Here is a 27,666-nt window from a genome sequence, read left to right on the forward strand (position 1 = left end):
AAACCATGGTTCCAAACCATGTGAAGAGGCTAGTACTAACCATAGATGCCTGATTTAGATGTCACAACAAACTATCATTAGAGCAACCCAGAAACGAAAAAGGGATTGAACATGAAGGGGAAGAAGGGAGTGTATAGGGTTGTGCACAGAACAGTTTTGCCAGTTCGGCTAAAATTTGAACTGGGTTCGAGCTGATCCTGGCCAGTCCGGGTTTGTGCACTGTTGAGCCAGACCCGGTTCAAGTTCAAACTGAGCAGGCTCAAAAGGGCTTGGAGCTCTACTGGTAAAGGGGAATCCAGTGAGGCTATGATTTGCAAGCTATGATTGAATCATAGTGAGTCATAGGATTCATGGGTGGAGGAGGGTCAGGGGCGGAGCCACCATTGGGCCAACCGGTTCAAAGAACTCAGGCCGGTGACCAATCAGGAGCCGCGAGAGCAGCCCCGACACGCCCCCTGCGTCTGACATCACGTCAGATGCGGGGGGCTGCACTGCATGCGGCCCCTTCAGGAACTAAACTAAGGCTGGTGCTGCGTTTGCAGCGCCAGCCAGGAGTGGCTCTTCCCTGCAAAGGCAGGGAAGAGGTGCTCCTGGCTGCACACTGCAAACGCAGCATCAGCCTAACTGGTGCTGTGGTGCTAAGACTGTGGTGCTAAGACTGGTGCTGTGTTCGCAACACAGCCCAGGAGCGGCTCTTCTCTGCAGGGAAGAGCCGCTCCTGGGCTGTGCTGCGAACACAGCACCAGCCTTCTTCTAACTGCCGAAGGGGCCGCGTGGCCCCTTCAGCAGTTACACCTGAGCTGACTCCCGAGTCCCAAACGTAGCCTCAAGGCTCCATTCAGGAGCCAGGCCACACACCCCGCGTCTGATGTCAGATGCGGGGGCGTGGCTATCCCCTGTGTCTGACGTCAGACACAGGGGGCGGGGCTATCAGGGTGCCCGCTGCGGCTGCACACGGGCCACCAGCAGGCTAGCTATGCCCCTGAGGAGGGTTCCCTAAAGATAGAGAGGGTGGGAGGAGAGTAAGTACGTATGAGTGCCACTGGCTGCAGCAGCAGGGTGGTGGTGGCAGGGGTGGCTCCCCCCACCCCTGCTGGCCTCCTCCAGAGTAGGTAGGGCCCGGTTCAGGCCTCTGTACAGGTGTGGAGGTCTCTAAAATGGCCCAAACTTGCCTTGCCAGTGCCTACCCTGGGGGCGGCCAGTGGTGGTGGACCCACCCCTGCCACCGCCCCCCTGCTGCTGCAGCTGGTGGCACTCATAAGTACTTTCTTACTCCCCTCCTGCCTATTCTGTCTTTAGGGAAGCCCCCAGTCCGTTCATTAGTGGTAAAGGGGAATCCTCACCAGATTCCTCTTTACCAGTAGAGTTCCAAGCTGGCTCATTTTGAACCGAACCCAGTTCAGTTTGAACTCGGACCGGCTGTGACCAATCCGGTTTGATTCCGAACCTGTCAAGCAGAGCCGGCTCACACACCCCTGTAAGCCTGAACGGAGTGAACAAGAAACCCCTTTGAGGCTCTCTTGCACTATTTGTAATGTTGCCAATGTGGGATAGAATGTGAAAAAGAAATTTAATTTATATTCCTGAAAATCTAGGGTTGCCGGTCAGCAAGTAGTAGTATTGCATGAGGAGTTGTGAGCCACTGCCAGTGTTCAGTCTCTTCTCTTCAAAAGTGCCAGAAATTGCTAATGCCATATCTCTTTGATTTTTCGACTGGCAATTGAAGGGCCAGCAGTACTTTTCTAGGATGAACTTTGGCCAAGAAAGTTCTGCTTCTGGACTTCGTATAGATTTGATGTTTGCATTACCAATCTACTTAAAGAAATGCTGATTTAAGACTCTCTCAAATGAAAGTCATACAAATCTAACTTCCATAGATAAACATTTTCAGAATTCAAGACATGGTCTGGATCCTGCTCTAAATTAGTTATAGCTAAGTCCAGTTGAAACTATTGAGACTAATGGGACTTAAGTTAGTTGTGACTAATTGGTCTCATTTATTTCTGTGGTGCTTGGTCATGATCAACTTAGTCTGAATTTTGCCCATAGTACAAAGTAATCAAGAAATTCAATATTCTGCCTACCAAGTGTTTAGGTGGTTTGTATGAATTAATAAAAGTGCAGCATTGGTGCATTTGAGGAATTAGTCTATTTAATAACAAAACTAATGGTAAAAATTGGGAGTGTATAATAAATTTCAATTTAGAGGCTCATGGCTAATGCTAATGCTGCATTCAGATAAATGAGTTGTAATATATCTTAAAGGCGTCACTATTTTATTTAGCTGCTACATGTTCAGTTACAACAACATATTTATATACCACTTTTCAACAAAAGTTCTCAAAGTGCTTTACACAGAAAAATAAACAAGATGGTTCCCCATCCCCAAAGGGCTCACAGTCTAAAAGAAATGTAAGGCAGACACAAGCAACAACTACTGGAAAGATGCTGTGCTGAGGCTCCATAGGGCCAGTTGCTCTCTCCGTGCTAAATGTGAGAGAATCACCACTTTTAAAAATGCCTTTTTGCATAGTTATTTGGGTCACATTACCAGATGTCCCTTACTTTAAAGGGTGGTTCCATCTTCCAGTTCAAAGGTACTGCACTGGCATGGCAAAACATGCACATCCTTTACATGTCTTTCATATACTTTGTGTGACAGGGATAGGTCTGACCTATGACCGTGTGCAAAGTGCTTCCATGTGTGTCCCGGAAGTTTGACGATTTTCCTTAACAGTGGCAACCTCCTACACCTGTTGAAATGCTCCTCTGCAGGGATCTCTTGATCCTTGAGGGAAGGGTGAATGAGGCTGCTCCCTGAAGGCGGAGGGAGAAAGTACTCACCCCTCCAGTGGCAGCCCCCATGTACAGGTGCCACCCATGGTGCAGGTGGCTTTATGGACCCTTGTCTGTAACTCCGAAGAGAAAATGCTTGAAATCTCACTGTTTCCCATACCTTCCCCTAAGCATGAATAGCTTTCAGTAACCTTAAAGTTTATGTACTTCATGCCTGAGGGCCAATATACATGCTATCATTGCAAGGCAAACTTGGCACCCTATGCCAGTCTTCCAGCATAGGCTGAATATTTTGTCCTTTTGGCAGCCCTTCCCAAACGCTTTCTAAACTTTGTGGCTCTGTATTTTCTAGTGCTGACTAATTGCTTGATTATTTTCAAATTGTTGTAGCTGCTTTGTGGAGAAAAGCAGCATATAACCTTTTAAAGTGAAATAAATATTGCAGCCACATAAAGGCAATTAAATTACCTCACAGAGGGGCTATACAAATAGCACTTACAGTGCTATCACAGTGTTGTGAGCCATTTGCATTCCATGCATTCCATGGTTTCCCTTGCAGATCAAGTAATTTTTCTTCACACCATGTTGCTGCTGAGAGAAAATCACCTGATCCATGTGGTGAGCTGCTTGTGTGCAAACAGCTGAGCTGCCTTATGGTGGTAAGAGCCTGGACTACTTAATGTGTTCTTCAAGTTGTGGCTGTAATAACTGCATGAGCCTTAAACAATATAGTGCTTTCCAAGACAATGTAGTTTGCATGCTAAGATTGTGCAGTGGTTAATGGCTTCCTGCACAGGACACAGAAAAAGTAATATCCTTCTGGAATGATAGCTGTTTCCCAACAGTAAAAATGCTAAACGGAGTTGTTGGGAAACCGTGCCTATTTCCAGACAATTCACACCCACTGTGATTCAATGCTGTATGGAACGTGGCTTTGTAAATACATCACAGATAGCTATTGGCATGTCACCTCTTCCCATGTCACCATTAGTGACCACAATTTTTATTCTGAATATGTAAACAAAATGTAAAAGGCTTATCACCCCAACAGACTGCATTTCTTCAGTGGGAGAGTGCTCATCAAGCCTTTAAAAACTCCACATATTAACAATATGCCACCAAGATAACCTCCTTTCCCAGCAGGATTGCCCTGCCCTCTCCTAACCTTTCTCCTGCTCCTTTATCTTTAGCTTTATGCATTCACCCTTCCATTGCTGCATTTGCATCTAGTAGCTTTCAGTGCAAATTCAGTGATTTTCTCCACACCACCACGAACAGTTTGAGGTTAAGAAATTGAGCTATTGGTGCAGATCAGTTATCTCAAAAGTCACACAGATGTTTTGGCAGTTTTTTAAACATCTAGAAAAAACATAACTGTGGTGTTGGTTCTGTGGATATTCTTAAAACAGTTCAGTAATGGCTGGAAACACACACAGTAATGGACAAAGTTCAGATGTTGCCTAAACACCTACGTTCTTTCCTCATTCTTGTGTTCTTTATCCCTGTCCCTTTAAGAACCTTAGTATATTTTATTTGCCTTCAAGTGACCTTTCTCCCATTATTCCATCAGCATCTAATGAAGTCAATCAGTACCCACGAAAGCTAATGCTTGTTTGCAACAATACATGTATTTACATTTAATCCAGTGCTACTGTCTTCCCCTGCCCCTTACTGGTTCATGTTATAGAGATGTGTTTTTCATAGTTTGAACCTTCAAAATAGCAGTTTAGATGGATAAGTGTCTTCAGTTATCTGCTTTAGACAATAAGCATATCCATGTTTAAATATGCTGCTAACAAGTGCACTTTTAAATTTTGAATAAACTATAAAGAATATACTGTGCTAAACTAGAGGCCTATACCCAAAGATTTGGCTGGTTATTTATTTCCAACTGATCTATGAACTTTAGACATCCCCTATAACTTTTAACATAGTATACTTCTCTATTCTGCATTTTTTCTTTCTCAGTTTTTTTAATCTTCTCAAATTTCCCCCTCTAGCTTTATGTTGCCTTTTCTTTTCTTGACGACTCCCAAACTTCCATTAACCTGGCACTTCTTTTCTAGGCCCCTGATTCTTCTAGCCATCTTTCTCTAAGCCCTTTAGCCTGCTGTGTGGTATTAGAGCAAGTCAGCCTTGGGCTGCTAGAGATCTGCATGCCTGCCCTGTCTATGATGTCAGAGCACTTCAGCAAATCTCTTCCAGAACGTTTCAAAAACATCCAGCCACTCACCCCACCCTTCACACAACACACACACCAACCCACCCTCATAGTATAGATGGCGTATTATAAATATTTCTGTTTTTATCATTCATCTTTTCATGAGAGTGTGTGTGCAGGTAATGGAATTTTAAAAGTAGTTAAACTTAATGTGTACCTGCATTTTCAGGCATAATTTTGCGTATTGTGGTTTTATATTTCCTATATTTCACCTCAAGCCAGGGCCCTCAGCATACAGAGGACAATATGCTGCTACTAATTATAAAGTTATGCCATTGAGCCGGTGGCAACTCGCTATAGTCTATATGAAATATTTTCATTTTAAGAGATAAGAGCATATTTCAATGCTGAGCCATCACACATAATTTTCCTGTGGGCTCTCAGATAACTAAACCACTGATGGTCCGTCTTGAATTATGCTGCCTCCATTCTGCCCCTACCACGTGCTACTTCCTCCTCATAGTCACAGGGTCTGTTAGTGGTTTCCCCCCATCTCTGTGGTTTTCCCCTCCCCCTTGCTTTTCCTTTACTGTCTAGTGAGTCTTTTGTCTTAGGCCACTCAAGGCTTGCTTTTAGTGTCAATGCACATTGCTTGCTGATGGGTTTAAGGAACAGAGGAAGAACCATCACATGAGACTCGTTTCCTTGAAAGTGATCCTGTTTCATGTAGTTTTTTGAAGTGGGCACAGAATTGCTCCTCCATGTGTGCAGCTCTCCTGACGTGCTGGATCAGAGACCAATGCAGGCGAAAAAGGGCAGGCAAAAACAGAGGCGTAACTAGGGAAAACAGCACCCGGGGCAAGCACTGAAATGCCCCCCCGTGCCCCCCCGCCGCCCCCCCAACATACTACATTATACTTAGGTTTTTCCTCACAAGCGCCCACCGCCGCTGCCAAGCCAGGCCACTGACTGGCCGCCAGGCGCCAGCAAAGCAATGTGGGGGGGCCGCAGGCAGCGCGGAAGGGACCGCTCATGGGGAAGGGGGCACCGACGCGCTCCCTTGACTGCTGCAGCACTGCTGCACTGAGCAGGAAACATTTGTATTAACAATTTTTTTAAAAAAATTTAAAAAAAATTTGGTCATGGCGGCGCCCCCCATGTGACCAGAAAAGATGGCGCCCAGGGCACGTGCCCCCCCTGCCCCCCCTATAGTTACACCTCTGGGCAAAAAGGTGGGTGAGAGAGGGTGGTGGATGTTACAATGGTGCTTTGAAGAAAAGAAGAATATGCCCGCTGCAATTATTGTTAATTCCAGTTGTATTTCCTTCTGTTTTCTTTCTGTCTTTCAATAAAAAATGTAGCCTAATCAGTATGGTGAAAATAGATCTGAGGCTGCCATCCTTCACATGCTCACCCCATTCATATATTATGTGGGGCACTTGTCTTCCTATAGTCATTCTCTGATATGTGAGCTGGGAATACAGGAATGTGGCTAGAGGTTAGAACAATGACTTGAGCAGAGGTAAGACCCAGAAGAAGGGAAGGCTTAGCATCTCTTTCCCATGTGCCCCCTGATTTATGTGTGAAAGGGTGCACACATGAAAAGAAAGATATATCTGTCATGAAAAGATATATCTGGTTTGGGTCTATGACTCTTGTATCTGATGTAAGGAGAGCCAGCATGGTGTAGTGGTTAGAGTGCTGGACTAGGACCGGGGAGACCTGAGTTCAAATCCCCATTCAGCCATAAAACTAGCTGAGTGACTCTGGGCCAGTCACTTATCTCTCAACCTACTTCACAGGGTTGTTGTGAAAGAGAAACTCAAGTATGTACTACACTGCTCTGGGCTCCTTGGAGGAACAGCGGGATATAAATGTAAATAATAATAATAATAATAATAATAATATAATGTACATTGAGATGAACTGCTATATATTCCAGTTAACGTCCTTGAAATCAGAACTGAAGCTTGGCTTTGGTTTCTATTGATGGTGGAGGCTCTTCATTTGGATTTTGTAAATTCCAGGGGCAGGAATTTACACCTGAGGCTAAGATATGAACATGGTGCCAGCTTAGTCTTGTCTAGTTTCTGAATTTTGCAATTTGCTTCAGCTTCCATTAGCACTGGTGAACTTTGCTGATGGCAACATTATTTTTAAAACCTTGCCTATTTCTATGTATCTGGTTTGCATTTTTCCTTAGTCTAGAAATACCCAATGTCTCTTGAAACTGCATATTAATATACTTTATACAGTCTTTGCTCTGGAACACTTCCTCTATTGCAGATAAATTTAATGTCCCATAAAGCGTGACAAGACTTTTTACGTGGGTGTATAGCCTATATAGTTTTTGTTAGGGCAATGCACGTGCTCATTACAGCTATTTCTAAGAAGCAAGAATAATACAGTTTCAGCCATCTCAGAGTAATGAAGCATTCTACAGCAGGCTGTGTGCTGAGAGCATTATGGAAACAAGTAAAATAAACCTTGTAAGATGACTGCCCTTAATCTTATCTGTCACTGCTACAGTTGTGGACAGCATGTGGGGCAAAGGAGCTGATGATGCCATTTCCACCATAGGCCTTTGCAAAAGGGGCTGTTTTCCTTCTTGCCTGCTGGATAACCTAGTTTTCTGATTCTTCCTGATACATAGTAAATATTACCTCTTTCAGCTAATGTTAGAAGGTTTTGGAAGGCACAGCATAAAGACCTATTCATTCACTGGTGAGGTAAAGTAAAGTAAAGTTGTGCTGTCGAGGCGGTGTTGACTCCTGGTGACCATTGAGCTCTGTGGTTTTCTTTGGTAGACTACAGGAGGGGTTTACCATTGCCTCCTTCCACGCAGTCTGAGATGATGCCTTATAACATCTTCCTATATTGCTGCTGCCCCGATATAGGTGTTTCCCATAGTCTGGGAAACGTACAAACAGGGATTCCAACTGGCAATGTCTTGCGCCCTAGGCAAGTTTTCTCACAATCACAGCGATTCTGGTTAAAGAGTTAACCAGGATTGCTGAGCCTTGAGAGCTGGTTGAGAGAACTCAGATTTCCCAGGCAATCCTGGTCAAACTGCTGTGGTTAAACTTTATTTAACCAGGATAGATAAACATCAAGCAACTTCTCCCTGTTGGTCTCCTGTTTTCCTTATGAGTGCATACGCAGTGGAGATCTCAAGCTTTCATTTAACTAACATGGGAATGATCATGAGAACCAGCCCTAAATGTCCATTATTAGGAAATAAAAGTGGAATGGAAGTAAACAAAATGAAAGGAAACAACAGGAGAAATCGAATGCTGCCTTGCTCAGAAGGGCTAATGTATTCTGGCATATTCTTTCTATAGAAGCACAAAGTCCCATAATCACCTAAAATCTAATTATGTCAGAAGGCATTATGTGATGTTTCACCCACCGATTATCACATTATTGTATTATGAATTTGTTGTGCATCATAAAGTCTGCTTTACTTATTTCTATATATAGCCTTTGCAAGCCCCGAGTCTCTCCATAATGTCCTCCAAAACTGAAACTCTCAGTATTGATGTGTGCTCACAGTCATGGTGATTCTGATCTCTCTGGGCTACCCCAGAGACCAATCTACCTGCCTTTTCTTGGAATTCTTCCTGTTAAGGTGCTAAAGAGTGAACAAAGTTGCCATGAATCCTTAGGGAAGTTTCATAAGGGATGCAAAAAGAGAGTTTGAGAAGCATATGGCTAGAAGTGTCAAAGGGAATAACAAAAATCTTTTTGAATGTACTAGGAGCAGAAAACCTGCCAGGGAGGTGGTTGGACCCCTAGATGATGTAGGTATGAAAGGGATTATTAAGGAGGTTAAGGACATTGAGGAGAAGTAGAATGAGTTCCTTGCATCTGTCTTCATGGCAGAGGATACTGACTATATACCAGGCGTGGCTCGTGAACGCGCCTCCGGGGGGGGGGGGGGGCGGCGGGCGGCTTCTTTAACGTAAATGGAGCCGGTGCTCCGTGCCGCCCAGCAGCCTCTGCGGCGGGGAATCGCCTCCGCAACTCACCTGGCTCCCGCGGAGGCGAGCCCCCGCCAGTGGCCAGGTGAGTGGCGGAGGTGATTCCCCGCCGCGGGGGCTGCTGGGCAGCATGGAGCACCAGCTCCATTTACCTTAAAGAAGCTGCCCGCTGCCCCTCCGGAGGAGAGTTCACAAGCCACGCCTGCTATATACTCATTTCGAGGCTGAGTTTTTCAGGCTTGGAGGCCGAAGAACTGGGCCAGTTTGAGGTGATGAGAGAGAATGCTCTAAACTGTCTTGAAAAACTAAAAATTAACAAATCACCAGGGCCAAATGGCATTCACCCAAGAGTTCTGATGGAACTCAAATGTAAAATTACTGCTCTCCTCGCAAAAATATGTAACTTGTCCCTTCAATCAGACTCTGTACCCGAAGACTGGAGAGTAGCTAATGTAACTCTGATTTTCAAGAAGGGATCCAGGGGATCCAGGAAATTACAGGCTGTTTAGCTTAACTTCTGTGCTGGGTAAATTTATGGAAACCTTACTTAAGGACAAAATAGTTAAATATGTAGAAGAACAGGCCTTGCTGAAGGAGAACCAGCATGGCTTCTTCAAGGGCAAGTCTTACTTCACTAACCTTTTGGAGTTCTTTGAGCATATCAACAGGCATGTTGATAAAGGTGAACTAGTTGACATAGTATACTTGGACTTCCAAAAAGCGTTTGACAGAGTTCCCCACTAAAGGTTCTTGAGTAAACTTAGCAGTCATGGAATAAGGGGACAGATTCATGTGTGGATTTGTAACTGATGGAAGGACAGGAAACAGAGGGTAGGAATAAATTGACAGTTTTCACAATGGAGGGAAGTAAGAAGTGGGGTCCCCCAGGAATCAGTACTGGGACTAGTGCTCTTAAGCTTGTTCATAAATGATTTAGAAGTTGGGGTAAGCAGAAAAGTGGTCATATTTGCAGATGATACTAAACTGTTTAGGGTAGTGAAATCCAAACCAGATTGTGAGGAGCTCCAAAAGTAACTCTCCAAACTGGGTGAGTGGGTGACAAAATGGCAATGTGGTTCTGTAGTGAATAGTCTACCCTCCCTCGAAAGAGCTAACAGGAAGTGAACCCTTGTCTTGACTGACTAGCTGTTGAACTCCAGGGCTCAACCAATCAGTCAACCAAGTAGGTGGGACTTAGAGAGCTGTTGCTGGGATTTCTGGGATAAAGAAAGGAAGTCTGAGCAGAGAGTGTGGACTAGCATGAGGTCGGATGCCTCATGGTGGAGCTGCAGGATAATCTCTCAGGGTGAGAGATCTGTAGGAGGCTTGATTCTCACCAGGAGTTTGGTGAGTCAAGGAAAGGGGAAGCCTGGACTTTGTCCAGTTCCCGTTGAAAGTAGCCTTCTTGCAGAGATCTGGTGGCAGCATTTTGGACTACCAGGGCTTCTGGGTTTACCAGTCTCTTTTTCTTAGCTTTCTGGGTCTGGAAAGCTAAATAATTTTAAGCCAGCTAGTCTGCTTCTCAAGCAGAGGAAAGGGGTGACTCAGCGCTAGAGCCATCCCTCGTGCTGCAGAGCTGACTCAGACTGGTCAGAGAGTTAAGCATTAATGTGGCATGAGGCAGGAAGGAAAGAAAACATTCCTTCCAGCCTACAATAATATGTTACAGGTTCAATGAAAACAATGGTAAAGTGATGCATATTGGGGCAAAAAAAAACCCTTTTGACATACACTGATGGGGTCTGAACTGTCAGTGACTGACCAGGAGAGATCTTGTGGTTGTGGTGGTCAGTTTGTTGAGTGTAGACTCAGTGTGTGGCTGCTGTGAAAAAGGCAAATTCTATGGTAGGGATCAATAGTAAGGGGATTGGAAATAAAAATGCTAATATTATAAGGCCCTTATACAAATCTATGGTGCGGCCACATTTGGAGTTCTGCGTGCAGTCCTGGTCACCATATTAGTCCTGGCCACCATATTCTACAAGGACATTGTAGAACTGGAAAAGGTGCAGAAGAGGGCAACCAAGATGATCAGGAGCCTGGAGCACCTTCCTTATGAGGCAAGGCTACAGCATCTGGGGCTTTTTCGTTTGGAAAAGAGGCTACTACAGGAGGACATGATAGAGGTGTATAAAATTATGCATGGAGTAGAGAGTGGATAGAGAGAACCTTTTCTCCCTCTTTCACAATACTAGAACCAGGGGTCATCCCATGAAAATGAAGGCTGGGAAATTCAGAACTGACAAAAGAAAGATTATTGGCACACATAGAATTTTGTTTCTACACAGACTACAACACAGCCCTAACATGGTCAAATCTACTAAAATAGTTTTAAATTAGTAAATTTATCCTGGTTTCCTTCAAGAAATCCCAGATATTGCAGAAAATTGTGAGGTGCTAAGGATATTCCATTAGTGAATCAGATATAGGCCCCTCACAAAAATACATTTCCTGCAGTTCAACAATGACAGTTAAACCATTCATATTTGCAGTATAAACATACCACATGTGTGTCTCCAGGGATAAGATGTTTTGAATGTAGACACTTTTGTTTTGGACATTGTAAAAATCAGTCTATATTTAATATGCTCTCTAGAAGAAAGAAACATTGTTTTTTGTATGACTAATCTTAGAACAGTGCAAAGATATATCTGTATTTGTATTCTTATTCTTACAGAACGATAGTTATTTTCAGAATTGAATATATTCCTCACTATGCTATCAAGTATCTTCATCACCTTGCCATGCAGTATCACAGTTATTTCTGGGCTACAATGGCTGCTGCATATCCTCCAGCTAGAGAGTGCTTGCAGCCGTAGTTGGCATCTGTACTTCTTGGAAACATTTTTTTAAAGGAATAAATAAGACTCTGAATTTAAAGTGAAATGTGCCATCAAGTCGATTTCGACTCTTGGTGCCCACAGAGCCGAGAGCCCTGTTGTTTTCTTTGGTAGATTACAGGAGGGGTTTACCATTGTCTCCTCCCACACAGTATGAGATGATGTCTTTCAGCATCTTCCTATATCGCTGCTGCTTGATATAGTACCAGTGGGGATTTGATCCGGCAACCTTCTGCTTGCTAGTCAAACATTTCACTGCTGCGCCACTTAACGTGACCTGAATTTAAAAGGACCCCCTTAAATAGTAGAAGTTAAATACAGGTTATACCTGCATTTACTCGAAAGGATTTTCTCTGAATTTAAGACCACCTCCTAATTTCTGATATCAAAAAACTTGGGGGGCAAACATAGTCTTTGATCCAGGTAAATACAGTATTGAATTTGATACTGAACTGGACAGTCAGGTGCATAATTTCCCTGTTATGTCTTGATACATGATTTGTTAAAGTTGTGTGTTTTTTCTATATTCACAAGCAAATTTGTCAGAAGTTTCAGTAATTTTTCCACTGCAGTTCATAACTTCTTGTGAGTAGGAGACTAAGGACCAGGTTTTGAGGACCAGAATTAATTTGCCACTGACTCATCCTATGACACAGAGATAAAGTTACTCAGCTTCCCAATGCTATAATTTCCCCATATGGAAAATGAATCCTGAGACTTTGAGATATGCATATAAATGAGTTTAGGTTGATATACACAAAACCCAGTGGTGATACCTCTCTAAGTGCTGAGGTGGCACCGCCCCCTTGCCATTTCAAGCATTTCAAGATGTGCTCTGATCTTAGATGCCCCGGGAGCTCCACCTCTGGCAGCAACCTAATTTGCATATCAAAATTAATATTAAACACCTTGAAATCCAATGAGAAACACTGCCATTGTTCTTGGAAGTTGGGCAGGTCCTCCAAATGCTTTATACCATGTAGAAAAAGCAACAGGATGATTGATGTGTATTCTGGCCAGCTGACTGAGAGAGTGAGCAAGAAAGCAAGTAAGTAGGTTCATCAAACCCCAAGCTTCCCCACAGCCCGTGGGCTATCTTTCCCTTGAGAGAGGGCCCTGTCACTGCCTGTCTTGAAATCAGTAGGGCCCCTGCCTGCTTCTCAAAGCGTGTCTGGCTGTGCCCTGGCTCTTGCCTCCTCCCCACCCCCCGGCAGCACCATTGCCAGTACTGTGGGCTGCTGGCTCAGGTCCCTTCCTGCTTCCTCCTCTCTCCCTCTCTTTCTCTCCCGCCTCTGCCCTCATTTTACTGGGTTTCCCCAGCACTCTTCGTGGTGTACAGGGCCCTTTGGGCTCTGAACTCTTCCCTTCCATGCTCTGTGAGGAGGGGAAAGGTGCAGAGCCCAGGAGAAAGGGCCATGTGCATGTGGAGCCCAGTCTGCCAAGAGGAAAGCAGGCACAGCTGGGAGAGAATTATCTCCTGTCTGTGCCTGCCTCCCTCTTGGCTGAGCAGAGCTCTGAGCATGCATATAGCTGGGCTCTGGACTCTTCCCCTCCATGCTGTGCAAGAAGGGGAAGGGGTCAGAGCCCAGGAGAAAGGGCCATGAGCGTGTGCAGAGCCCAGTCAGCTGAGATGGAGAGAGATGCAGCCGGGAGACTCAATTAATTAATTAATTAATTAATTACATTTATATCCCACACTGCCTCCAAGGAACCCAGAGCGGTGTACATGGTTATGTTTATCCTCACAACAACCCTGTGAGGTAGGTTAGGCTGAGAGATGCATGACTGGCCCAGAGTCACCCAATGAGTTTCATGGCTGAGTGGGGATTTAAACTCAGGTCTCCCCAGTCCTAGTCCAACTCTCTACCCACTACACCACACTGGCTCTCAATTTTCTCTTGGCTGTGCCTGCCTCCCTCTCGGTGACAGGGCTCTGAGCACGCATGTGGATGGGCTCTGGACTTTCCCCCTCCATGCGCTGTGAGAAGGGGAAGGGTGCAGAGCCCAGAAGAAAGGGCCACGTTAGGCAAATTAATAGGAGGAAAGTCTGTTTCTGGCTATTAGTCATTACAGCTATGTGGAGCTTCCAGATTTAGAGGTGGTAGTATATCTTTGAATACCAGTTGCTGCGGGTGGAGAGGTACTATTGCCCTGCTTGTGGGCTTTTGTCTGTAACTACTTAGATGAGGCTCAGGAGACACTGAGCCTTGTTTAAGGGTTGGGGCAGGAGCCAAAGCCAGTTGGAAAGATATACTAAAGCTACAGGCTGGTGACCAGGTAGGGGGCACTAGATCAAGAGCTTGGGTTCTCCAAAGGAATGCCCACAGGAGGGGCAAGCTTCTACTGATCCTCAGAGCTTTGGGTGCCATTGCTTACTCATCAGTGCTTGAAAGCTCCTCATCAGGCTCCAAGTCTGGGTAAGGGTGGATTATGACAGCTTTCCAGAGGCTTCTGACAGGATGCTGAATTTGGTGGACCCTTAAACTGATCCAGCAAGACTTTTCTTATGCTTTAAACCAGCATTTATTTGAAAAACTGAAAATTTAGCTGTGTACACTGAGCCCACCTGATCAATAAAGCTTCCCCTATCCGTTTAAAAGAGAATGGCAATTCCACACATACAAAGAGATGAATGCACTTGCTGCAGGGTGTTGACTGAAGCACACATTGAATTTTGAACCTGATAGCTGAGGGATGTCAAGCTGGGATTCCAGCCATGCTACAGAACCCAGCTCTAGTCAAAGGGAGGAGAGCAAGGAAGTCTCATAACACTAACAGGTAGAACATGTCAGGTGACACTCTCTGACTCCTATAAAGGCTTCTGGAAGCAGACATAGCCTGAATAACCAAGAAATTGTATTTTTGCTACTCCTTGCTGGTTATGAATTGCCTTCAGCTTTGCTTTCTTCCTCACCCCTCAAGCTTAGTAGAAGCTGATATCAGAAACCAGAGTACACACTGCGCCCTGTAACTCAGGCCTGAGCTGATATCAGAAACCAGAGCACCCACTGATCTCTGTAACTGGGACCCGGAGTTTATTTTGCCACCATCCGAGGCTGAACAATTAGACATTAACTTACGAACATATGAAGCTGCCTTATACTGAGTCAGATAATGGATCCCTCCAAGTCAGTACTTTCTACTCTGATTGGCAGCTGTTCTCTAGGGCAGGGGTTCCCAACCTGTGGTTCCCAATTTATTGTGGCTGGGTATGATGGGAGTTGTAGTTCAGCAACATTTGGAATACCACAGGTTGGGAACCCCTTCTCTAGGGTTTCAGACAAGGATCTTCCCAGCCCTGCCTGCGGACTCCAGGGATTGAAAATGGCATTTTCTGCATGCAAAGCAGGTGCTCTGTTACTGAACTATAGCCCCAAACCCTTATGATCTCCCATATAGTCCTGCTTATGGTTCAAACATTAATAATGAAGGAATGAAAAGGAAAACTAATGAACTAAGATCTTCTTATCCCCTTATTAGATAGATACATTAAGGCTAGTTGAAAGGCTGACTAACCTTTTAGACTGAAGTCCTATGTATACTTACTAGGAAATCAGTTTTATAGAACACTGTGGGACTTAAATAAATAAATAAAAGTTCTCTAGGTCCCACCACCTGTTGTGCTGATTAGCTGAACCCTGGAGTTCACCAGCCTGTTAGTCAGGACAGGGTTCACTTCTGGCTAACTCTTTAGGGGTAGGGGTGGCTGATCACTACAGCTCCTCTCTCTTGCACCTGTGCAAGAATGCCTAAGACGACAATATGCGAAAAAGCTGTCAACCTCTACTGTCAAACACTCTTTCCAATTCCATTAAAAATGTATGTTCTCTCCCCTGTTTTGACAGTTGTGTCTAGGAATTCTGTCCAATTAATGTAGCAACTCTGTCTGGGCTGTTGCTTTCTCCTATCTCAGGACTCCCACATTGCTCCATTTTGTCACATGTGTAGTATGTTCCTGGTTGCTACTACAAATCTCCAATCTGGTTTAAAAATGTATAGTGCCACAACTCTGCATTCTGACTGAGTTGCACCTTGGCTTGCTGTCTACTAGAATCCTGGCTGCTATTGTGTAAATGTCATATTGTTAATTTTAAATGTGTAAAATGGTGGGGGGGGGGGCTGGGCGGCCTTCCCATGGAAACCTGAGTCAGGAGCCACCAGTTCATGAAGGATGTCAGATACTAGGTAATACTGAGGTTTTTAAAAAAGGTATCTCCTGCTTCCTTCACCTCCCCAAAAGCCCCCCCCCCCCAAAGCTGTTCTCACAGGCAGCCACTGGAGAGAGGTCAATACCAGGCCAGCTAAAATATATAGGGGAGATTACTCTGCACCCCACCTCCTGCACATATAGTTTCACCCAGCCCAGTTTCTGGACAGGAAAGAAACTAAGGGGTTAGTCTGACTCCTGGGAGACTGGAGGAGTCTGTCTCCTACCTACCTGGGTGCTTTCCAGATTGTATGCTATCACAGTGTCTCAATGAGTCCCTTAAGTGTGCTTCCATATTGCCTGTGTTTTGACATTGCAGGCTAGCCCCTGCGTTGTAAGGAAGGTGCCGTTCATATTTCTGATGCCTTCTTCCAGATTTTATTGCTGTATTACAGCCCAATAATGTTGCAGCTGCATTGCAAAAAACAAACAAACCCAAAAACCTGTATTTCCCCATTGTAGGAGGCTTGCCCCCTTACAACGGATCTCTAATGCAGTTTCAATTTGGCACCACAAAACAGTGCAGTTTACACCGCTTTTTGCGGTGTAAGGCTCGCAATCTGGAAAGCGTCCTGGCTGTAGTGCCTTCTGTTGTTTGTTCTGGGTTAGAGGAGTGAGTGAATGAGGCATCTTTAAACAACAGAGGCCTTTAAAAATACTTAATTAAAGCTATAGGAGGACCACAATATAGAATGACTGTATTGCCTGACACTTTGCTATAAAGTTCCAGTCTGGTGGATGGGGAGCAGGAAATATTTTAAGGAGGACTAACTACCCTTTACTATGCCTTAGAGTAATCCCTGAACATCAGAATAAAACACAAGTAGTTCTTCTAGTAAGAACTAATCAACTATTTTCCTTTCACTGTCACTACAACTGGACTAAATTTGGTTCAAATCAAGGTCCACAAGTTAGATCTCTTGCACCACAAATGTTCATGCATCCACCATCTTGAATTGTGGTGGATGACATCATTACAAACTACACCATTGAGGTGTCCCTGTTTATCACTCAGGGCTTCCTTAGAGTGCCCTTGCGGGGTGTGGGGCCCGGGGCAAATCAGCCAGTGCAGGGCCCCGTTCCAATTAATTCTAATGGGAGTTAAAGGAGTGGGTTGCCCTGTTTGCCATGCCCTAAGGACAGCTCTGTTGTCACTCACTACAACTGTACCAAATTTGGTTCAAATCGGTTAGACGGTCCTCAAGTTTACACCTCACAAAAGATCACACGTCCACCATTTTGGATCGGGGTGGATGACATCATCACAAACTACACCATTGGGGCATCCCTATGTGTCCATACAGCTGTAGCAAATTTGGTTCAAATCAGTTACATTGTCCACAAATTAGCTCACTTGCACCTCAGAAATTTATGGTTCCGCCATCTTGAACCAGGCTGGATGACATCATCACAAACGACACAGGTGTCCCTGTGTGTCACTCACTACAAGTGTACCTAATTTGGTTCAAATCAGTCCACAAGTTAGCCCACTTGCACTTCAAACATTCACATGCCCACCATCTTGGATTGGGGTAGATAACATCATCACAAACTATGCCATTGAGGTGTCCCTATGTGTCCCTACAGCTGTAGCAAATTTGGTTCAAGCCAGTTAAGCAGTTCACAAGTTAGCTCACTTGCACCTCAAAGGTTTATGCATCCACCATCTTGAATCAGGCTGGATGACCTCATCACAAACTCCACCATTGAGGTGTCCCTGTGTGTCCCTACAACTTTACCCAATTTGATTCATATTGGTCCAGGCGTTGCAAAGTTGATGGAGGGAACACATGGACACACACAGAGAATGCCGGGTGATCTCATAAGCCTACTGGAAAGTAGGCTAAAATGATGTTGTTTGGACAGCTGAAATAAAAGCTGAGAGGCACAAATATCATCTGAAACTCTCTGACTCCAATGCTGGTTGTGAGTCTTCAGTATCTCAGCCAGTCAGACTGGCTAAGCAAGGGCTGGTGCAGCCAAGCAACAGCTTTCTGCCAATTGGTATTATGGAAATATGGGAGGGATCGCAAATTGAAACTCGCACAGCTATTGCAAACAGAATGAACTTTATGTCTCATCGTTTCTATGGGACATTTTTACTGTGTACTGTTGCGATGCAAGATATTTTTCAGCAGGAAGGTACACTGAAACACAGCTGTTAGGACTGAACTCAGTCTTCACAGGTAAACTTGGTTATGCTGGATTATTTTCTGAGAACTAAACATTTTGTAAAGTTTCAGCTCTTTTAACACCCAACAGAAGTTGGAATGGAAGTTGTGTCAAAGTGTATGTATGTATGTAGTACTTATGTAGTACTTATGTAGTACTGACTTACATAAGAATTGTAGTGTTGGGCTAAATTAGTGGCTCATTAGCTGCATATTAGCAATGGCCAAATAGGTACTTTAAGGAAATAATGATGGTGATATTCGTTTCCTACTGCTAATCCTTAGAACTGGATAGTTAGAAGTATACTGTTTATACAGCCTGGATGGCTTTAAGAGGGGTTTGGGTAACTTCATGGAGGAGAGGTCTATTGACGTCTACTAGTCGGAGGGCTGTAGGCCACCTCCAGCCTCAGGGGCGGGGTGCCTCTGGGTACCAGTTGCGGGGGAGTAACGGCAGGAGAGAGGGCATGCCCTCAACTCCTGCCTGTGGCTTCTAGCGGCATCTGGTGGGCCACTGTGCGAGGCGGGGTGCTGGACTGGATGGGCCTTGGGCCTGATCCAGCAGGGCTGTTCTTATGTTCTTATGAAAATGTTATGCTTTTGGTTGTCATGGCAGTAACCTATAATCCAGGTGTTGACTTCTCTGGTCCTCCGAAGAGTAGTTCCACATCGAAGGCCCCCAGAGGGGTGCACATCCATATATCTTAGCCCAGCATCCATTGACATGTTTAAAAGCTCTTAGGGTTACAGATGGTGGTTCAGTTTTACACTGGCTGTCCCCTTCCCCGGTCCTCAGGTTTGTTTCTTCACAACCTCCCTCATCTCATCCTTCTGGGGCTTCAGGACTACAGTGAGAGGCACCTGTCTTCCCTAGTCCTGGAGGACCTTTACCAGCATCCACACCACCAGTAGTCCATCTCCTACTGAAGGAACATAGCCCAAGTGCTCTTCCTCTTGCTCACACCTCATTCTCTTCAACTGCCTCCTTTAAAAGATGGAGAAGAGGGAGGGGCTGGAGCTGGGCTCTGCCCATCAGACCCAGGTGTGGCATCTTCCCTGGCTTCCCATTCATTGAGGATATTCGGACGATCACCAGAAAGTGGACTAAGGGAGCTTAGCCCGCTTTCTGGTGATCATTGGAACCACCGGGCTTGCATGCGAGGCCGGTGGTTCCAAAGTGGCTAACCCACCTAAATCCCCCTCCCTTTAAACAAAGTTAACGGAGTGAGCGCTCCATTAACCTAATTTATTTGCTCGTGTGCCACCATGGCATGCGGCGACACATGAGTAGATGCCCAACCAGGAGGCTACAAGCAGCCTCCTGGTTTTGTGGATCCCCCCAAATGCATCCTGGGACTTTTGGGGGCCCGCTGGCTCCGTGATGGAGCCGGTAGTCGTGTAGGTGGCCGATCCGGCCTCCCAGGGCTACATGTTTGATCATCTGTGGGGAGAGCAAACAACCACGGGGCGCTTCACACCACTCATGTGATGCGCCTCATTGATAAGTTTGCTGTTTGGAGATGCTGGCTCAGTACTGCTGCCTGTAGTTCCTTATACCATTATACCCTCAGTGACTCAAACATTATTCTAAGCTATTTATGCTGTTATATATCACATAATATCACGAGGAGATGTTCCATAAACTATTTTCATCTGGAATAAATAATTAGTTCTTGTATTTGTTTTAAGTGTGCTTGTTTGTTTGTTTATCATACTTCTATACCACCTGATATAGACCTTTCTAGGCAGTACATGTTAACAGATGATCCTGGATTCTATATTAAATGCTTCCACACCACTCATGATTTTATATACCCCAGCGCAGTCATTTTTTCCTTGTGAAAAATCTTTTATTTAAGACATTATGATAAATTCCTTCTGCTCCTTTAATTTACCTTTTCTGTTTTTTCTACTCCTCTCTCCTCTCCAGAGTAGACACAATTGCAAACCCTATCACTTAGCAAAGTAATGTAGATACATCATAGACATAATGCATTCTTCTCTTATCATTGCTGCTTCTATGAGCTTGTGCTATGAGCTCAACATCTCTTTGGTGTGTAGATACTGCTGAGTGAGAATTCGTCAATGTATTTGTTAGGATTATTATTCCAATATGCAATACCTATAACAGTGAAGTTCCTCTACCATTCTCTTACATGTTATTCACCTAGGTGGAGACAGTTTGAGGTGGCAATCCTATACGTAGATCTGATCTTGAAGATCAAGTGTAAGCAAGTGTATTTAGGGTTTTAATAATTATATGCCTTGATCATATATTAATACAACTCTGAAGACTATCTCAGAGTTTCTTACAAGCAGCCACAGTCTCTCTTTGAACAGGTGTGCCAAGATTGCATGATGATTTATTATGGCAGCAGTTACACAGCTGCCACAAAGTGTTGCTGTCAGTAGAACCCACAAACTGTCATTGGCAGTAGAACCTGGTCCTCACGGACAGTCTCCACACAACTGCTGTTAGAGGAATGGCTGAGGAGGCATTACAGCTGCTAGCCTGTAGGAGAAACTTGACTTTAGGAACCACTCCTGATGCTCCTGATGCTGCCTGATTAAAAATGAAATGAATTAACTCCTCCAATGTGTCTGTCAATTTTCCGTTTAGGCCTTCATTCTTTGGGAGTGTCAAACTGATTTATACAAGGAAATAGAAGAGATCAGATTAATACTAATCTAGTTCTTTCTTTTTCTAAAGAAATCTGTTCCGAGTCGTTTTAAGTATTGAAGTGTAAGTGTGTGTGTGTGTGTGTGTGTGTGTGTGTGTGAACCGAGCAAAGAGACAGCTTTCAAAGTGGTGATTCTCTTATATTGAGCAGGAGGAAGCAACTGGCCCTATCCAACCTCAGCACAGCATCTCTCCAGTGGCTGTTGCTGGTGTCTACCATATGTTTCTTTTTAGATTGTGAGCCCTTTGGGGACAGGAAGGGAACCATCTTATTTATGTATTATTTATTTTTCTATGTAACCCGCTTTGAGAATTTTGTTGACGAGCACTATAATATTTCTTGTTTACACAGTCAGACAGGTGTTGTTGACTGGTTTGTTTTATCCAGACATCGAGTTCTTCCCAAGGACCTGGGATGCCAGAATTTTATTGTCAATTGTTATAGATATTGTCGCAGAATATAGGCTGTTCCCAGTAAAGCTGCTTTTTGTAATTGGCTGATGGTGATTTCTGTGGCCCCTATGGTGTTGAGGTGCTCTTCAAGGTCTTTTGGAACTGCACCCAGGGCGTCAGTTACCACTGGGATTATTTTGGTCTTTTTCTGCCACAGCCTTTCAATTTCAATTTGTAGATCTTTGTATTTGGTGATTTTTTTCTATTTCTTTTTCTTCTATTCTGCAGTATTATATTATTAATTATTATTATTATTATTATTATTATTATTATTATTATTACTACTACTACTACTACTAGGATGCTCACTCAGATAAATGCTGCTTTCTTTCAGCAAGACTTCACATTACATTAAGCCCATCATTAGTGCTGATAGGTTTAGACTTGTTTTCAAAAATAGCAGCTGAGAGATTGGGACCACAGTGGGTGAGGAGAGAGATCTTAACTCTTTGCCCTATCATTATTCTGACTGGAATTAGGATTGGGCCCCCTGCAACTAATATTGTGGGGGTGGGGAGTTAAGGTCATCAGTGTTTATGATTGGCTTGTGTGGTTTGACCCTTCGTCAGTTGGCTTTTAAAAGGAAATTTCACATTCAGGTGGCTGTGTAATGCTGTGGTAATAGAATGGACAGTATCAGTTTAGACCAGAGGTGGAGTGGTCTAAATGCTCCCCCCCGCCGCCATTAAAAAAGCAAATAGAAAATTAGCACATCAGCAGGGTGGTGGTGGAGATTATAGCCTAGTCCTTTTCCTGTTATAATCTCCAACAGCAAATATGCAGATTTTCACAACCATATAGAGTGCTTTCATTTGGGGAAGCACTGTTTTGTTCTGGCTGAATACAGTTTTAATATTAAACTTATTTAAATTCTATGTTACTTAACTAGAATAAACTCTGTTACTTAAATAGAAATTCATATGTTCTATTCTGTATGACATAAACTTCATTTCAACACTGAAGCTGCCGACAAGTGCTGTTCTTCATACCAGCCAACTACAACCTCAAGCTGCAAGTAAAATGCCCTTGAAGACCTCAGCAAAGCAAACTATAGATCTTTCTGTCTAATGTTTAACTTTTGAAAATTTCTGAGATACTGTGTTAGAAGTGTAACTTTGTTGCATTTTGCTAACTGACAGTTTTGCCTTATATTTACCACCATGTACCTCCTGTATTCTACGAAAGACAACCACAGGGCTTTGTCGTCACTAGCAGTTGACACCGACTTGACGGCACACTTTTCCTTACCCATGTAACTACAAAATATAACATCATATCACTAATTTGCTTTTACAGAATTGGGTCTTCAATGGCTGGAAAAAGATTGACCAAGTGGATGAAATGAATATGAACACGATCCTAGAAGAGATTATGATAAAAAGATCACAGCAAAAGAAGAGGACATCTCCTTTAAATTATAAAGAGAGGCTTTTTGTGCTAACAAAATCCATGCTGACGTATTATGAAGGTCGAGCAGAGGTAGGAGTTAAATTATGCCTTTTTGCTGGATCTGAGGAAGGAAGACAGAGTTTGCTCTGCTAATTTAATCTTTATGGCACTGAACTTTGCTAGCAGTAATAAGTAGGAGGGGGTTCTGGATGGGAGAATCCTAGAAGTTTATATTAGTAGTTCACCTCTTTTCTAGGATGAGCTAGGTTGTATTGAAAATGTATTTATCAGCGTGAAAACAAAACCAGGCTAAACTTTTCCATGAAATGCCACACTCATAATAATTTGTACTGATTGGGTGACTGTGCTGCTACTAATATGTATTGAGAAGTAGCATATTGTTACTGTTATGATGCAGATTTGCTTGTAGTGTTATGATGCCACAATATGACAAATTTGGATATTTTTCTTAAATTGCTGCATAAGTGGGTTCACTCACAACCTGAGTCTTTTTCCAAACTGGAATGCTATGGTATTGGGTTTTCTTTGCTCACCCACCTTTTCGTCTCTGTATGGGAGGGGAGGAGGTTCACTTAACACCCTGTTCCTCGTCCCACCTGGTGGGGATGTCTCCACAGGCCATGGCTGGGCTCCCTTTTGAAGTCTCCAGCTTGCTGCCTTCTTCCTCCTTGGCCTCCTCTGTGCCTCCCCATAATATCCCTTCCCAACTACTTGTGATCTTGCAAGTACTTGTCTTACCCATGCTCCCGCAATCACCCTCCTCCATTTCCTCACACCTGTGCTGCAGCCTTTCAGCTGGGCATCCACTTGCACTTGGCCAGCAGCACACTGGGGCCTTGGCATGACTTCTAGTTTCCTCAATATTCCACTGCCTGAAGAAAAGCAGCCATGTTGGGGGTGACATTTGTGGGTGAGACAGACATGTTTGTAGTGGGGGGAATGGATGTCTGCTGCAACCAAGGCTTGGGAACTGTGCCACACAGAAATTTCTGTGGCATGCTGTTAGCAAATGCCTGCTTGCAATGGATATCACTCACTGTTCTTCAGGGTGTCCGTTCTTACCTGCCTCTGAGCTGGAGTAGTAAGAGACCTTTTTCATGCTATATTAGCAGTGTGGGAGCTACTGCAGCACATTTGTACTGCCCAGGTAATGTCAGAAACCCTCTGGGATATGCCTGTATTGTAGCTGTTACGCCATCAATGTTGCCACAGTTTCTGGGAGTGGCAGTGCTAGCATTGGAAGGAGCAGCAGTACAGGTATTTGCCATGTGGCCCAAGGCTTCTGACATTATCTAAGCAGCCCAGCAGCTTCCATTCCACAAAGGGACTGTGAGAAGGGTCTATAGAACCCCTTGTCTGAGAGCTACAGCAGCAAATGTTGACTTAGGAGAGCAATTGCTGGGAATTAGAGAGAGGAGCTGAGGAAACCGGTTGGCTCCTGCCTCAGTCCAAGAGTACGAAGACTGAGAGAAACCTTCAAAGGAAAGGAGGACCTGTTTCATGAGCCAGTAACTAGGTTTTGCCTGCTGCAAAATCTGATAGTTCCTTAAAAGCGTCAGCCTGAACAAAGGTATGGAGGGGCAGAGGAAGTGAAATGCTTGATTCAATGTTATTATGGTATAAAAATGAGAACTAGGGGGAGATAAAGGTCATCTTGCTTATATGGGTAGAAAGAAGCCTTTTTATTTTTGGCTGCGGTGTTTATTGTGAAATTGCTGTCTCTGTGAGTTGCAATTTATCTTGCATGACTGCATTGCAGGATTGTGCTAAAATAATATGGGTCAATTAGTAATGGATTAAAATTCTGTCAGAGTTGACTGGGAAAGGGCACCCCCAAGTGAAATCAGCTTTGGAGGTCAAAGGTCAAGAGAGAGCAATTTATCAGCCTGGCATGGGGTCTGAGGCAAAGCATAGACTAAAGCAGGAAAACAGACACATTAAAGAAGCAGACTGTGGGGGAGGTTGGCAAGCAGGAGGCCAGTCTGACAGGATTTTATCATGAGGAGACAAGTTAGAATAGGCCCAGGACTCAGACTCAAATGTTATAGGGCCAGGTGGAACTGCATTGGCTCCTTGAGTCATCTGACCAGGGGCTGAATCCCTTGGGAAGGCTTGTACAGTGCCTATGGCATCTCTGAGTAGCATTGTTTGGCCTACAACTCCTTCAGCAAATTTGGTTGCTTAGGAGGTAAGGTTCTTTAGTTGGGTTCAGGCGCGTAACAATGATAGGGCAAGGGGAGACAGTTGTCTGGGGGCCCCACTGCCTGGAGGGGCACCCCAGAGGCACCTCATGTGACTCCCCATTGCCCCCTGCCCAGCCCCAAGGCCCCTCAGCCACTTGCCCTGTTCGCCGTCTGTCCAGCTTGTTCTCCTGGCCACAATCGAAGCAGCAGGCAAGCTGCAAAGAGCTCCTTTTCTCCCGCCTCTCAGCTGATCGGCGGGTGGGCGGGGCTTCCACGGAGGCCTCCGTGTAGGCCGCAGTGAAGCCTGAACTCGAGTAGGGCCCAAGCCAGCCAGGAAGGAGGAGGCAGCCAGAGTGTTCTCTGCAGCAGAAGACCTCTTGCTGCCCTGCTTAACCCAGACCAGCATTTGCCAGGTAGAGTGTGAACTCCTTTTTGTGGTTACCTTTCCCGCCCCCCCGCCCCCATATATAGGGATCTGCTTGCCATAGGGCTTGGATATGGGGGGGGGAGGGACCGAGAAGTCTCTGAATATTTATTTTGAAACAGCTTGGAAAATTTGCTGACTTAAAAAAAACTATCTAAAAAGTCCTATAAGTGGCTTGTTTCATGGCAGAAAATTGCAAAAACTTCTGGAACAGTATTTTATTAATTTTATTTATTCATTCATTCATTTATAAATGCACTTATGTTCAAGTTGTTTTGCAACCCAGAAGGTCTGAGTGAGAACTGTGAAGCATGTGTGGTGCTTTTATTTTATTTTTCTTGTGTGTGAACTGCTCCCCAATAACTTGCAGGGACTTCAGGGTAAATCTGGCCAACATGTGAATGCAGCACCTCCATTCCAGAGGAGATGTGTCTTAAAGGGCTTTAAAAGCCTCCTGTGAAAAATCTCCTGCAATCAAACTTGACTGAATTTGTTCAGAATTCTGAGAAAACAAACATAGGTTCACCCTGCATGGTTGAAAGTCTCCTTTGCTAATCTGCAGCGAGGGGCCCATTTTAATAATTCATCTTTCTAGTGTGTTCTAGGCATTAAAAGTAATACAAATGTATAGTATTCAATGTATATCACTATATATTGTGACGTGTGTGTGTGTATTCAGTGAAATGTATTTGCAGGCAGCATACTTATTTTGGAATATCAGACTTAAATCCTTGGGGGCCTGGGGTGTGCGGAGGCCCTGGACTTTGGGGGGAGGGGGCATTTTAAAATCTTGTCTCTGGGCCCACTCCAACCTTGCTACGCCCCTGGTTGGGTTACCAGGAATACTGGTTCAAGATGTGTAGCACCTCACAAAACCTTATTTACATCTAAGCTATTTGGAACTGAATGTGGAAAATTTATATTTGGGCGGCACACAACATTAAAACGTCCAATAAAAACACATCAAATCACAACAAACCAAAATAAAAATAAAAATAAAAACTTGTTCTTTAAAATCAATTTTTAAAAGCCTGAGTGAACACAAAGGTCTTCTAAAAGACTGTACTAAAAGAACAAAGTAATGATTCCAGGCAAACTTCACTGGGGAGGCTGTTCCATAAACGGGGTGCAACCACCAAAAAGGTTCTCTCCCTAGTAGCCACCTGCCTTCCCTCATTTGGCAAGGGCACTTGGAGCGGGGCCTCTGAAGAAGATCTTAGGGTCTGAGTCAGGACATACGGGGCAAGGCGCTCTGCCAGGTAACTCAGTCCCAAGCCATTTAGGGGTTTAAAGGTTAAAAGCAGCACTTTGAATTATACCCATAAAGAAGATCAGAAACTCAGTTGCAAGAACCGGCTCCCAGTACAGATTATTTATGGTTTAATTTCTGAGTTGCTGATTATTGTTTTCATGATATTTTATTTATAATTTATAAATAATTATACTGTGAAATTGTCTTAATTGTTTCACTCTGTGAATTGTTTTTAATTGTTTTTATTCTGGGAAAGTGTTTTAATTGTTTGTTTTTTATTTTTATAATGTAATTTGAATTGTGTACATCACCTAGAGATGTGTATCAGGTGGTATATACATATGACAAATAAATAAATAATTTACAGAACTGGTTGTGAGGCTGAAGGATTGCCACAGGTAACCTGGTGTGACAGTGGAGAAACAGGGTTCAGGGATACTGGGACACTTTGAGTGACCCAGTTCAGTTCAAGAATCATTGTAGATGTAGATACACATTTATCTGTACATCTCGTCATCACTGTTCCCTCTAAAGCGTACACATGTCCACGTGCTCACAGGTTTTTGGATGTCCATTTAGTTCAGTGATTCTCAAACTTGGGTCCTCAGGTGTTATTGGACTTCAACTCCCATAATCCCTAACCAAAGGCCACTGAGGCTGGGGATTATGGGAGTTGAAGTCCAATAACACCTGAAGACCCAAGTTTGAGAATCCCTGATTTAGTTCATTTTAGAACTTGCTCAGATTGAATCAGAAAGGCCCCATTCTGAATGCAGGTGCACACACACTGCCTTGATCCTGCCACCCAGAACAAAACTCGTTCCGCACAGAGATGGAAAAAATTAGAAGGACCACTGCTTATCAGTATCTCTGAAGTACTGATCCAGATCCCATTGAACTGGCCAGATGCACCCAATGAGGCTATTCACATGCATGTGCAAAACTAGGCTAAGGGAGCCCAGCCCAGTTTTGCATGCATGTGTGAACTGCTGGGATCAGGCCAATTCAGTTGGCACCATGGCAGCAAACCCGCGTGTGAAGCTTCCCTCAAAACGGGGTTAGGAGAGCGAGTGCTCTCCTAACCCCATTTTTAAAAATTGTCTGTCAGC

At 44.2% G+C, this 27,666-nt stretch overlaps 1 protein-coding gene across 2 annotated transcripts in view; it reads left to right on the forward strand.

The window, feature by feature from the left end:
• The window catches only part of TEC (tec protein tyrosine kinase), a 76,621-nt gene that overhangs the window by 6,391 nt on the left and 42,564 nt on the right, over positions 1-27,666 (forward strand). The window contains exon 2 of one of the 2 annotated variants that reach the window (XM_053254374.1): positions 22,585-22,767. In XM_053254374.1, coding sequence (XP_053110349.1) covers positions 22,630-22,767 — 138 coding nt within the window. In that variant the 5' untranslated portion in view covers positions 22,585-22,629. Of the gene's footprint in view, positions 1-22,584; positions 22,768-25,145; positions 25,295-27,666 lie in introns of those variants that run through there. The other variant, XM_053254375.1, reaches the window with a different exon arrangement.

The sequence above is a fragment of the Hemicordylus capensis genome, chromosome 5 (assembly GCF_027244095.1).
Source record: "Hemicordylus capensis ecotype Gifberg chromosome 5, rHemCap1.1.pri, whole genome shotgun sequence".
Lineage (NCBI taxonomy): Eukaryota > Metazoa > Chordata > Lepidosauria > Squamata > Cordylidae > Hemicordylus > Hemicordylus capensis.